The sequence below is a fragment of the Podarcis bocagei genome (genome assembly GCF_964188305.1).
Source record: "Podarcis bocagei genome assembly, chromosome: 16".
Classification (NCBI taxonomy): Eukaryota; Metazoa; Chordata; class Lepidosauria; order Squamata; family Lacertidae; genus Podarcis; species Podarcis bocagei.
Window position 1 is genome coordinate 39,056,975 of NC_138142.1, and position 13,958 is coordinate 39,070,932.

General features: G+C 47.3%; 1 protein-coding gene and 1 pseudogene across 6 annotated transcripts in view; one reads left to right on the forward strand and one right to left on the reverse strand.

Moving 5' to 3' along the window:
• Positions 1–13,958, forward strand: part of LOC308575098 (heat shock 70 kDa protein 1B pseudogene) — a 264,638-nt pseudogene that overhangs the window by 183,947 nt on the left and 66,733 nt on the right. The gene's annotated exons all lie outside the window — the stretch shown is intronic.
• Positions 115–12,839, reverse strand: LOC308575189 (intelectin-1-like). Of its 5 annotated transcripts, none has more exons than XM_081173776.1 (8): positions 12,712–12,838; positions 10,240–10,340; positions 7,787–7,951; positions 6,850–7,097; positions 5,849–6,007; positions 4,378–4,498; positions 3,959–4,062; positions 115–382 (listed from the first exon to the last, which is right to left on the reverse strand). In XM_081173776.1, exons 2-8 carry the CDS (start codon positions 10,286–10,288, stop codon positions 233–235), a joined length of 996 nt encoding a protein of 331 aa, XP_081029902.1. In that variant the 5' UTR covers positions 10,289–10,340; positions 12,712–12,838; the 3' UTR covers positions 115–232. The 5 variants fall into 5 exon arrangements, with proteins under 5 accessions (XP_081029902.1, XP_081029900.1, XP_081029903.1 ...); XM_081173774.1 differs by having other exon boundaries at positions 10,228–10,340; positions 12,712–12,837; XM_081173777.1 differs by lacking the exon at positions 12,712–12,838 and adding an exon at positions 10,422–10,546.

Genomic DNA, 13,958 nt, shown 5'->3' on the forward strand with positions numbered 1-13,958 from the left:
CAACGTCATAAGCAGACAGCTTGGTCAGAATGCAACCACGAAGAGACGAAACTAGAATTCGTGGGCAGTGGCGCGTTGCTTTTGATGGGATGATGCAAGAAAGACTAAGATTCGTATGAACCAGATGGTTGTATTAGCCTTGTTGACATGAGATGAGATTTAGCTGGGGGGAAACGTCCTCGTTCTCCAGCCCAAAGCTCTGGTGCTCAGAGAATCGGCAGCGGTCTTAGACTCAGCGGTAAAAGATCAGCATCGCAGACTCCAGCAACTGTTTTGAAACACTCCAGCCAGTGTGGGTTCCGTAGCCTTCCCAGTCGAAGGCCGTGTAGTCGCCGCACTGCCGGCTTGATTCTGGAAAGTACCCTCCTCCACCGACACAGAACTGGGGAAAGAAAATTTGGGAGAGTCTAGCTCGGAATTGGGAGTGGCCTGCATCATATTGGACATCGCTGGCGGGACAATACAGCTCCCAAACTTATCCTGCCTCTTTTATTATTATTTACCGCATTTTCCGCTCTATAAGACGCACCAGACCACAAGACGCACCTAGTTTTGGGAGGAGGAAACAAGAAAAAAAATATTATGAATCTCAGAAGCCAGAACAGCAAGAGGGATCACTGCACAGTGAAAGCAGCAATCCCTCTTGCTGTTGTGGCTTCTGGGATAGCTGCACAGCCTGCATCCGCTCCATAAGATGCACACACATTTCCCCTTACTTTTTAGGAGGGAAAAAGAGAGTCTTATAGAGCAAAAAATACGGTATTTAGCACACCTTTTTTTCCTGCAAGGTGGAATACGTGGTTTCCTTCCCCCCCCCCATTTAATCCCCGCAACAACCCTGTGAGGTAGGTTAGTCTGAGAGGCAGCAACTACCCCCCACCCAAAAAGGTCAAACCCAGTGATCCTCAGAGCAAGGATTTGAACCCCTGTCTCCCAGGTCCTAGTCCGACACTCTAACCACTATGCCACCCCGGGAGTGGATCTAAACACAGTGGGGAAACCACTATAAATACAGTGGTACCTGGGGTTACAAATGCTTCAGGTTACAGACACTTCAGGTTACAGTCTCCGCTAACCCAGAAATAGTACCTCGGGTTAAGAACTTTGCTTTAGGATGAGAACAGAAATCGTGCGGTGGCAGCAGGAGGCCCCATTAGCTAAAGTGGTACTTCCAGTTAAGAACAGTTTCAGGTTAAGAACGGACCTCCAGAACGAATTAAGTACTTAACCTGAGGTACCACTGTACTACATTTTTCCGTTTATAACATGCCCCCAAGTATAAGACGCCCCACCCCCTATTTTTGGGACTCCAAATTGAGAAAATGGGGGAAGATTGTATCCGTGTATAAGACGACCCACAATTATCAACATAATAATAATAATAATAATAATAAATTTTATTTATATCCCGCCCTCCCCAGCCACAGCCGGGCTCAGGGCGGCTAACAACAATCAAATAATAATCACACAATCTAAAAATATTTCATTATAAAAATTAATTAAATCAAATTGATGGCAACCAATTAAGCAGAATTATGTGCAGGTTGCCAGAGGAGGGAGTCAGGCTGCGCCCTGACCAAAGGCCTGGCGGAACAACTCTGTCTTGCAGGCCCTGCGGAAAGATGTCAGGTCCCGCAGGGCCCTAGTCTCTTTTGACAGAGCATTCCACCAGGTTGGAGCTGCAGCCGAGAAGGCCCTGGCTCTAGTTGAGGCCAGCCTAACCTCTCTGAGGCCTGGGACCTTGAGGATGTTATTATTTGCAGACCGTAGGTTTCTCTGTGGGGCATACCAGGAGAGGCGGTCCCGTAGGTACGAGGGTCCTAGGCCGTATAGGGCTTTAAAGGTTAAAACCAGCACCTTAAACCTGATCCTGTACTCCACCGGGAGCCAGTGCAGCTGGTATAATACCGGATGAATGTGGTCTCGCAGCGAAGACCCCATAAGGAGTCTCGCCGCGGCATTCTGCACCCGCTGGAGTTTCTGGGTCAGTCTCAAGGGCAGCCCCACGTAGAGCGAGTTACAATAATCCAGTCTGGAGGTGACCGACGCATGGATCACCGTGGCTAGGTCAGGACGAGAGAGATAAGGGGCCAACTGCTTAGCTTGGCGGAGATGAAAAAATGCCGCCTTTGTTATAGCTGTAATCTGCGACTCCATAGAAAGGGAGGTATCGAAGATTACACCCAAACTCTTAACGGCCGGTGCTGGCACTAATTGCACCCCCGCAAGAGATGGGAGTTGCCCCCTCGATCCCATATTGTCCCGCCCCAGCCAGAGGACCTCTGTCTTCGAAGGATTTAACTTCAACCGGCTCCCACGTAACCATCCAGCCACAGCTTCCAGACATCTGGTCAGTGTGTCTGGGGCCGAGTCAGGATGGCCATCCATCAACAGATAGAGTTGGGTGTCATCAGCATACTGATGGCAACCCAGCCCAAAACTCCGGACAAGCTGGGCGAGGGGGCGCATAAAGATGTTAAAAAGCATCGGGGAGAGAATTGCACCCTGAGGCACTCCACACACCAAGGAGTGGCGTGATGACAATTCCCCCCCAAGCGCCACCCTCTGTCCCCGACCAGAGAGAAACGAGCGCAGCCATTGAAGGACTGTGCCCTGGATCCCCACGTCGGCAAGGCGGTGGTCCAGGAGTTCGTGATCGACCATGTCAAAGGCTGCTGACAGATCTAGAAGAATCAGCAGCCCTGACCCGCCTCGATCCAGCTGCCTGCGGAGATCATCTGTTAGGGCGACCAGAGCCGTCTCGGTCCCATGACCAGCGCGGAAGCCGGACTGGAATGGGTCCAGAGCAGATGTTTCATCCAGAAACCTACCAAGCTGTTCAGCAACCGCTCTCTCAATCACCTTACCCAGGAATGGAAGATTCGAGACCGGGCGGTAATTGGATAGATCTGAGGGATCTAATGATGTTTTCTTTAAGAGCGGACGCACCACCGCCTCCTTCAGTTCCCCTGGGAATATCCCGGTGCCAAGGGACAAATTGATGATATCCCCCAGGGGGCCCCGCACCTCGTCTGGACACGCTCTAATCAGCCATGACGGGCACGGGTCAAGAGGACAGGTGGTGGGCATAATTTTTAATTTTAAAAAACCTAGTCTTATACACGGAAAAGTACGGTAAGTCAGAAATTAAACTGTTTTAAATAAAAGGAGAAAAAATCCAAGGGGAAACACAGGGTTGTAGGTAGGTGGGGGCAGCCCACCCTGGGTGTCATCCCTCAAAGGGGTGACAAAATCCCCCCTGAGCGGATCGCCACCCTGGACCCCTGGGCACTAATCGCCCCCAATGGGCGCCGATTGCCGTGCCAATAGCCCCCAATGGCCAATGATCGCAGTGCCGATCATCCCCAATGGACGCCAATGGCCCCCCCTGGACAGCTCCTCCACCCCCCCCACCCCTCCAGGTGCCTGAGCAGCTGGCTCCGCCACTGGGGAAATCTCGTTTTAAACCATTCCTTCTCTCTTCCGCCATCTGGTGTTGCATGTTTAAAAAGCATTCAGTTCTTTTCTTCTTTGCTAATATAGCTGCTTTTGAATTATGGTGCTGGAGGAGACTCCTGAGAGTCCCATGGATTGCAAGAAGATCAAACCTCTCCATTCTTAAGGAAATCAGCCCTGAGTGCTCATTGGAAGGACAGATCCTGAAGCTGAGGCTCCAAGACTTTGGCCACCTCATGAGAAGAGAAGACTCCCTGGAAAAGACCCTGATGTTGGGAAAGATGGAGGGTGCAAGGAGAAGGGGACGACAGAGGATGAGATGGTTGGACAGTGTTCTCAAAGCCACAAACATGAGTTTGGCCAAACTGCGGGAGGCAGCGGAAGACAGGAGTGCCTGGCGTGCTCTGGTCCAGGGGGTCACGAAGAGCTGGACACGACTAAACGACTAAACAACAACCATGTAGCTGAGTCCTGGCTCTCTTTCCACCAACTTACAACTCACCGTTTCTGTGTTACAGCCAGTGGCTTTGATCCCAGCACAGAGCGCCACCGCAGCTTTCTCGTTGTTAAAGACCCGGAACTGTATATAGCCAGCAACAAATTCACCTGGAAAGACAGAGAGACAGGGAGGGAGAACACAGTCTTGGTGGCTAAGAGCAATTGACAGCTTTCGCCTCCTCCGTGAATTTGTCTAATCTTCTTCAAAAGGCATGGGGACAAAGCTCACATCCACAACACATATATAAAAGAGATGATGCACATTCAACGTACCTTTAAAGCACACAGCTCCGCCCCCCAAAGAATCCTGGGGGTTCTAACTTACACCCCCCCCCGAGCTACAATTCCCTTAACAAACTAAATTTCCCAGAATCCTGTGAGGAAAATCCATGTGGGTGTATCTTCAGACTGGAATGGACTTGCCTCTGGAATTTGGAGAGTAATAGAACGCCGTCTGCTGCGCATTTCCGGTGTCGTAGACGACAGGGACGATGGGGCCATTATTAGCTGGGCAGCTGCCAAGCCCAAACTTGACTGGGTATTGCTGGAAAGAAGAACAAATGGGAAATAAACCAGAGAGAGAGAGAGAGAGAGAGAGAGAGAGAGAGAGAGAGAGAGAGAGAGAGAGAGAGAGAGACACCTTGGCCTGTTCAACTTAGAAGCATACAAGCCTGAGCATCAAATTTGTTTAAAAAGAATATACAGCGGTACCTCGGGTTAAGTACTTAATTCGTTCCAGAGGTCCGTTCTTAACCTGAAACTGTTCTTAATCTGAGGCACCACTTTAGCTAATGGGGCCTCCTGCTGCCGCTGTGCCGCTGGAGCACAATTTCTGTTCTCATCCTGAAGCAAAGTTCTTAACCTGAAGCACTATTTCTTCGTTGAAGTGTATGAAGTGTATGTAACCTGAAGCATATGTAACCCGAGGTACCACTGTAATTGCATCATCCTCCCTGTGTCCTTCCTTATTTACTTATTAATTTGATCACATTTAAGGACATAAGAAAAGCCTGCTGGGTCAGAGAAGTGTCCCATCTAGTCCAGAATTCTCTTCTCTCAGTGGTCAACCCGGTGCACCAATGGGAAACCCTCAAGGAGGGCCTGGGCACAAGAGATATTCTCCACTCCTCCAGTGTCAGGGAACTGCCATCGGAGCCAAGAGTGGAGGTAAGGCTCCCCGACCATGCAGGAGAAGGGACCAGTAGGGGGAGAGAGAACACTCCCTTTGGGGAAGGTAATCAGTGTGACACCGGGGAGGAAGGGAATCAGGGAAGGACTTCGGAGAGAGGACTCCAAGACACTTCCACAGAGACCAGCAGGGAGAGTCCAGGACCTCCGCTGGCTACGCCTACTCTGCGCAGAAAGCTTCCGCGCAGGGAGGCTAGGCGGAGACTGGGCGTCAAGGAATTTTTATGTTGGAGGAAGTTCAGGAAACGCCCACTGACGGATTCTGCCAGTGACTGACACAGCCATGGAGAAAGGGCTGTCCAGCCAGGGAAAGGTTTAGCCAGGCAACGTTGCCTAGAGCTTCAGCATCCTTTACGCACGAGCAACCCCAATTCCCATTACATCCAGTTTCCAACAACTTGCATTCAGAAGCATCTAAAGCCTCCAGACAGAGGTGAAGCTAGCTGCTCCGACACCCATGCTGTACACCCAAGGGTTGGGCCATGGGGCGGGGCGAGCGTCCCTTTTCCATGTTTTCCCTAAGAAAGTCATAACAGAGGGCAGAGTGAAGTTGTGACAGGATGGGAACCTGGACCTCTGAGATCTACATCTGAGGTCTTCAGGTATTTAGAAATCTGCTCTCAAACACACACCGCCACATCCTTTTGAGAGGTCCAGGCTAACTGAGGCACCAAATATTGACTGTCCATTCAGCCACATCAGTTACCTGATAAAGCCCATGAAGGTTCCCTCCTTCTACAGACAAGAATCCGGTCTCGGTGTGATACCTCAAAAAGGCAGAGTCACGCCATTCCCTCATGGGGGTGTTGTTTGGGACATGCCAGATGGCCATATCCCGTGCTTGGAGGTCAGAGTAGCCAGGATTCTGTAAAATATCAGAAGAGGGTAGGGAAAAACACCTATATATTTAGTCCGGGCCTTATTCTGCAATCAGAGTGCCTCCGTGGTGGATTCATAATGGACCATTCGCACAAGACTCTGCTTTAATACCGTATTTTTCGCTCTATAGGACGCACCCAACCATAAGACACACCTAGTTTTAGAGGGGGAGAACAAGGGGGGGGAATTCTCTCCCTCTCTGCACAGCGCCCCTTCAGCGAAGCAGCAGGAGAAATGGAGGCTTTTGTGTTGCTTTCGCTGAAGCCATGGAACCTGCATTTGATCCATAAGACGCACACACATTTCCCCTTAATTTTGGGAGGGGAAAACGTGTGTCTTATAGAGCGAAAAATATGGTAGTTGTTCTGTGATGCTTCCACAAGGTTAACACACTGCTGCCATCTAGAGGGACGACTCCATAACGCAACCAAAGTGGAATGAAAAGTTAGGCAGGAAGTCGTAGGGCAGGGGTCAGCAACCTAAGGCCCATGGGCTGGAAGCGGCCAGCGGAGGTCATTTGACCTGTCCACAAGCCCCCCCCCAACTGAGCTAGCCAGCGTGACTAAGCTGCTTCTGGCACAACAGAACACCGTGAAGGAAACCAGAGCACATGGAAATGCTGTTTACCTTCCAGCCACAGCGGTACCTATTTATCTGCTTGCACTGTGTGCTTCCAAACTGCTAGTTCGGACAGAGCAACAGCCGCTCACCCCGTCGCAGGGATTCAAACCGCCGACCTTCTGATCAGCAAGCCCAAGAGGCTCAGTGGTTTAGACCACAGCGCCACCCGCATCCTCAAGAAGCTCAAGAAAGGTAACAGAGCCTCACCTTATAGTCATCACATGTTGAGCCCACAGCCGTCCCAAAGGTGTTGTTATTGGACCAGTTGCCTTCTCCACTTGGGTAATTGGCAGTGTTCCCTTGTTGACTAGACCAGCGGTCTCCCAGGGTGCACTTCCCATAAATGTTGTTCTCGTGGATGCTGGCCACCAGCGTCCAGCCGCCTCCGTTGGTGGACATGTCGCAGAAGGTTTGGTAGATCTCACCGTCCTCCGTGCTCAGGAAATACAACCCATCTGCCAATGAGCCAAACAGGCTATCGTTATGACCCTCTCTCTGTTGGCGGCATTGACTCTGATCACATTTTGCAATCCTTGCCATGTAGAGATTCCTCCCCTCCCTTCGGTAGCTCCACAGATAAGAATTTATGAGCATTTGATATATTTATGGTCCTTTTATTACAGCATCATGTCACAAGCACAAATATACAGCTCTTCACAAGGAGGGTAGCTGGCTACTCTAAATCCTCCCTCCGACCTCCACAACAATTAAGTTCATCCCTCCCTCTGCCTCTTTTGCTCCCTGATACGTTTGGACCTCTGAGTCCACGGTGAGGGTGGTGTCCCCCACACTCTCAAGTGACGTCTCAGCTAGCTGCACCCTCCCTTCTGGCTCCCTTGTCATTATCTCGTAACTAGGTAGCTCCTCCCTAAGCTGTTCAGCTCCTGTCTCTCTCTGTTTATGAACAGGTTATGGGCGGAGGGGGGGGCGACTCTTCCCCCTACAGCTCTCCATCAGAGAGAAGCTGGTCTGCAATAGAATGCATTCCCCGGTTCTCATTTTCAGACCATTCCCTGACACAGCAGTGAGCACAGAATCAGAGAATTGTAGAGTCGGAAGGGACCTAAAGGTCCATTTGGTCGAACCCCCTTGAGATGCCTACGAAGAGCCCCTGATCTGGTGCATCTCCTTCTGGCTTACCTACCTGGGGCTCCTTCCAGAGCCGTTTTGATTTCCTTGCAGCTCCGAGGGAGGGTCTGGAGGAGGTTTGGGACCAGGCCCTGCTGGTTCTGGAGGCAGCTGGCATCTTCCCATTTGACCATCAGCTTGAGGATGTCTCTTTTCAAGGAGGCGATGCAACCGTCCGTGTCTGCGCAGAAGGGGCTCCTTATTAGACTCAGGAGAGGAAAGGTGGAGTGCATTTATTGGGGAAAGGGGTGGGAAGGTGTTTTGTGGACCTCTCGATCTACAGTCATACCTCCTGTTACGATAGCTTCAGGCTGCGCATTTTCAGGTTGCGTCCCACGGTGACCCAGAGGTAATGGAACAGGTTACTTCCGGGTTTCGCCGCTCACGCATGCGCAGACATGCAAAATGACGTCACGCGCATGCGCAGAAGCGGCAAATCATGACCCGTGCATGCACAGACACAGGTTGCGTTCTGTTCAGGTTGCAAATGGGCCTCCGGAACAGATCCCGTTCGCAACCAGAGGTGTTACTGTAAAGTCTTCTGGGCGGTCTTATTTCATGCCATCACCATGATAAATTCTCATAATCCTGCACCACATTCCCACCCAGCTGCCAAACACCGCCTCAATTTAGGATGCCTGATGAAGAGGAGGACCAGACACTGGGACTGCTGTGGCTAAAGAACCGCTTTCCCCCTTAAAACCATCTGAGGATCTGTGTCCTACCTTCAAGGGAGGTCCAGGGGTTGGCTGTGAGAGAACAGGGTCTTCCCTGTAGTAGCCATGCTGTTAAGGGAATGTTTTCCCTGGCAATTTGACTGGCGCCAATTTCGTCATCATTTCAGTACCAGGCAAAATCATTTTTCTGTTTTTCTAGGCAGTTGGGTAGCACCAATGACGTTATGCGACACTGTTAAATCTCCTTTCTATTTATATTATTATTTTATTTCTTACCTTGATTGTAAATCGATTTGAGGCTTTTTTAAAATCTCCCTATATAGAGCCACACGGATGGAAAATCCCAGACTTTGCACGGCGGAAATTTCAATAAAACAATGAGCAGGAGTGTGGTGATACAATGGCTACTGCAATTGACACAAGTGATAAGTTTTCTTCCAAAAGAAAATAAATGAGCACTGAGCCACTGATATATTACAAGTGAGCTCTTTACTCAATGCATTTGCAATTGTTTAAGATAAAACCTATTTGAAAGAGAAACTACTTTGGCCATTTGTCTGGAAGTTTATCTTTGTTTACAGATAGTTGCATTGGTGATATTGTCTTGTGGCGAGGGAGGAGATCTCAGCAGCCTTTCGAAATGTCTGGGGAAACTTGGGAATTACCGTATTTTTTGCACCATAACACTCACTTTTTTCCTCCTAGAAAGTAAGGGGAAATGTCTGTGCGTGTTATGGAGGCAATGCCTACGGGTGGCATGCCTACGGATTTTCCTCCTCTAAAAACTATGTGCATGTTATGGTCGGGTGTGTGTTATAGAGCGAAAAATACGGTATATCGACTGACATGCCTGCCACTAGGAAAAAAGGTTTTCTTATTTGCAACCGCTACGGCCAGAATGATTATAGCAAAAAATTGGAAGGGAGAAAAAACTCCCTCAATAAGAGAATAGCAAATAAGATTTTGTGAATATACAGAATCAGCAAGACTTACAGCAGTGGTAAGAGGCCAGTCAGACCAAAAACTGATAGAGGAGTGGACTTGCATGAAGGAATACATCAAAAAAACATTGTTCTGGTATTAATATATCAATATGCAATGAATGCAACTTATAGAGTAAAAAATTAAGAAGAAATGGGTATAAGATGAGATAGTCAAAAATAATATGGATAACGCAGCGAAAAGAAGAAAACAAACAAAGGAAGCCACATATAGGGTGAGGGAAGTCAAAATTTATGTCTGTATGTTTAGTTTGTATGTTTGTTTTCTTTTTTGTAATCCAAGTTGAGAGATGTATGTATCTATGTATAATAAGAGTGTTTAGTGTTTTGGTTTGTGTTTGTAAGTATTGCATTTATCAATAAAAGTTAAAAGAAAAAAAGAAACTTGGGGGGAAATGTGCAAGCGAGTTTTTTTTTTGCTGAAATGTTTAAGAAATTGCTACAAAACTGGGAGGAAGGGTTGCAAGAACTTTGGTCAATAAACTTTGACACTGATGGAGGCATTCTATGTCTTGCATATGTGTGAGAAAGAGAGAGAGAGAAAGAAAAAGGGAACTGGGGTGGAGAAGGAAATATGTTTTCGTCCTTTTGGAAGGCAGCTGTCTGTGAGAGAGTGGTCTTGAAACATAAGGTAGTGTCGCCCTTTTGTTGATTCAGAAGCAGAGAAGGGAAGGAAATGTCAGTGTGGTTTTAGGGAGGAAAATTGAGGCAATTAAAGCTTTACAAAACATTATGTAGCTAGTTCTCCCCTCTTACCCTATGAACATACATAGACTTACCACACTCCAAACCTTTTGGGAAGACAATCACACAAAGCAGAATGACCACAAGCGCCTTCATTCTTCTGAGTGGGAGAGATCAAGTTTATTTTGTGAGTATCTCTCTTCACCACCTACAAAAAAAAGTCTCTCAGGCAGAAATCCACATGAACCTGACCTTTGAAGAGTTTGTAAGTAAACTATTTTTAACTTACCAAATGTGTGGTCTTTTTCTATGCTGGGGGAAGAGGGAAACTCTGGTACTCACTTTAAAGGGCACATTTTAAGGGTCTAGCAGCCTTTATCTCCACACTTTGCTGAATATTTTGTGACTATAAATCTCTGCTGAGGTTCTCTCACCAAAGAGTACCAAAGTACTCTTTGCATCCCAGCAAAAACTGCAATGTCAACAATTCCAATTTCCTGATTCAGTCCACAATCCAAGGAAAACACACCATGTTTACACTTTCTGAAAAAATATGTGAACCGAAGTACAGACATCCTTTTAAACTGGCACTGAATTTTGCAACGAAGTCCTCCAGCCAACAAGTGTACAGTATATACAAATAGATTGCATATACTATTGTGAAGTGTGCATAAAGATAAATACACCTGTGACTATTGCATGCAAAAAAATACATTATATTACAAGAAACAACTTTGTAAAAATGAGTCTGTTGGACATATCCATATGAATGTGGATATCAGGAGAAATTTGCACTAAAATGCAGATAAATTTTCATGTTAAATAAGTTGGAGTTCTTGTTATTAAATACAGTGGTACCTCAGGTTAAGTACTTAATTCTTTCCGGAGGTCCATTCTTAACCTGAAACTGTTCTTAACCTGAAGCACCACTTTAGCTAATGGGGCCTCCTGCTGCTGCCGCGCCACCGGAGCATGACTTCTGTTCTTATCCTGAAGCAAAGTTCTTAACCTGAAGCACTATTTCTGGGTTAGTGGAGTCTGTAACCTGAAGTGTTTGTAACCTGAAGCGTATGTAACCTGAGGTACCACTGAGGCCAATGCAAGTTTCAATAGTGGGTGTGGTCCCTACTCGCAAATCAATAGTCAATTGTGACAAAAACTAATCCATTCAAAAGTATGTATTCTGACAAGGGTTACAGACTCAGATAGAGATTACAAACTCAAACAGAGATTACAAACTCAAACTCATAAAGATATGCATAACACAATAATTTGTTACAGAATTAGAGATAAGAGTTGATGAGTAGAAATAAGTTCATGTTAGCCCATAGTCAGCTTCGACATGGAGTTTCAATCAGTGAGCAGAAATCAGGAGTCAATTATGGATCAGAAAACAGGACAGGGCCCTGTTTCGAAGTATTCACCTTCATCAGCTAATTTTTAAAGGGGCGTGTAAGTTTGAAGACTTTTGGATAAATATATCCTGTTATTTTCTACGTTTCTCAGGGATCACAACTACATGTGGGTAGATGAGCTTTTCAGTGTGGAAATAAGTGTGGAAATTTGGTGACCCACACTTAGGGCTGAAAACATCAGGAACAGTTTCACTCATTTCTGCTCCTGGATGATTGGAGTTTGCGCAAAAATGCTTTCAGACTTTATTTTGGAGCAGCAAGCCTCCTCCACCCGTCCACCCCTGCTCCAAAGTTCTTTGTTCCAGTTGCAAAAGCGGAACTGTCCCCAAGGCATGAGAAATGCCTGTGGAATAAATCTGAGGGAAAGAGAACAGACTAACATGGGGAGGGGTCATTTTATTACAAAGCCGGGCCAATATTATAGAGAGCAGAGAGAAGGGGAGAATTTTCAAGGCAAGCGAAATCTTGCTGTGGGTGTGGCATAGACCACCCCTTCAGCCAGGCAGGATGGCTGGGCTGTTGCAACTAGTCTCCAGATCACAGAGTCTTGCGCCTCCTTCCCAAAGCCTGGCATATTACCAATGTCTGCCCCTAAAGAGAAGGCTTTCTCCAGTGACAACCCCTAATCTGCAGAATTCCCTCCCCACAGAGGTCTATTCCGAAGCTTCAAAATGTAGTTTCTGTCATGTCATTAAGACCCACCTCTTTATCCTGGCCCTTGACACCACATGTATCTGTATATACCGTATTTTTTGCTCTATAAGACTCACTTTTTCCCTCCTAAAAAGTAAGGGGAAATGTGTGTGTGTGTGTTATGGAGTGAATGCAGGCTGCGCAGCTATCACAGAAGCCAGAACAGCAAGAGGGATTGCTGCTTTCATTGCGCAGCAATCCCTTTTGCTGTTCTGGCTTCTGAGATTCATAATATTTTTTTTCTTGTTTTCCTCCTCCAAAAACTAGGTGCATCTTGTGGTCTGGTGCATCTTATAGAGCGAAAAATATGGTATTTTAGATCTCACCCTATTTTTTTGGACCGTAATTCGCATTAAACTGGTGTTGTTGTTCTTGTTGTTTTATGCTGCCAGCACCCACCCTAGAACCTTAAGGTGAAGGGTAGGTAAGGAATCCAATTAATGATCATGAATTAATGAATTAATAGCTCACCCTTTCAGCAGCTCAGCTCGTTTGGAGTTTCTAAACTGCAGGTTTCAATGACGGCCGTGGAAATGGAAGGAAAGGCGCTGGCGTTCTGCCAACTGCCCTCTGCTTTCGACAAACGGACCTTAGTCGAGGATGAGGAAATCTTTGCAGGTGACCAGCAGTGACCTGGGCTTCTTGGCACACACAAGGCAGGAGGGCAGTGGATTGACTGCAGAAGGGATCATTCTTTCTTTATTTGTATTTTTCCTTCGAGTATTCCTTCCAGGGCTTACCATCGGCAAATTCTGCTACCAATCTTTCCAACCCAGTGGTCCCCAAAGAGGATGGTACAGCCCCCTGCGGGGAAATGAGATTACCTGGTGGTGCTGAGAGCTAAGAAGGGGGCAGGGGGGCACTGGAGGTGTAAATGTCTATCAGACGTTGAAAACCTCGTATCAGTGGGTCACGTTCATCATTTTTTGTTAAACTGATTAAACTACGTAGTTTTAGTTGGATTTTGAATAAACATGCAATTAATTGTTCCTGCATTGAATTTTATTGCTTTGCTTCTAGTGGGCTGTGTGAGCCACTATTCTAAATAATGCTTCTTATAGCATAAAAGTAAAGGGACCCCTGACCACTAGGTTCCAGTCGTGACCAACTCTGGGGTTGCGGCGCTCATCTCACTTTATTGGCCGAGGGAGCCGGCGTACAGCTTCCAGGTCATGTGGCCAGCATGACTAAGCTGCTTCTGGCGAACCAGAGCAGCGCATGGAAACGCCGTTTACCTTCCCACCAGAGAGGTACCTATTTATCTACTTGCACTTTGACGTGCTTTTGAACTGCTAGGTTGGCAGGAGCAGGGACCGAGCAACGGGAGCTTACCCCGTCGCGGGGATTCGAACCGCTGACCTTCCAATCGGCAAACCCTAGGCTCTGTGGTTTAGACCACAGCACCACCTGTGTCCCTTCTTATAGCATATTATCATTTTATTTATTAAATTTGTATACCACCTCTGTACCAGTATATCTCAGGGTGGTTCACAACATAGGGTAGGGGGCACTGGGGTTGAGTTTATGGAATCAAGGGTGCGGGGGACCAAAAAAGGTTAGGGAGCCAGCAAGCTAAGTTCTTTGTCCACACAAGAGCTCATGAAAGGAGAGCTGGAGGCTGCCGGGAAACTATTTCCATTCAAATACATAGGTGCTGTGCCAGTAATAGCATGGATGGATGGATTAGCAATATATCTATTGCTTATTATTGTAGTTTC

Excerpts from the sequence above, each read along its gene's own strand:
- LOC308575189 (XM_081173774.1), bottom strand. The coding sequence starts at position 10,288 with ATGAAGGCGCTTGTGGTCATTCTGCTTTGTGTGATTGTCTTCCCAAAA. Across the intron at positions 4,499-5,848 it reads ACCTTCATGGGCTTTATCAG|CAATACCCAGTCAAGTTTGG; the intron begins GTAACTGATGTG and ends TCTTCTTTCCAG. Across the intron at positions 4,063-4,377 it reads TTACTCTCCAAATTCCAGAG|GTGAATTTGTTGCTGGCTAT; the intron begins GCAAGTCCATTC and ends CTGTCTTTCCAG.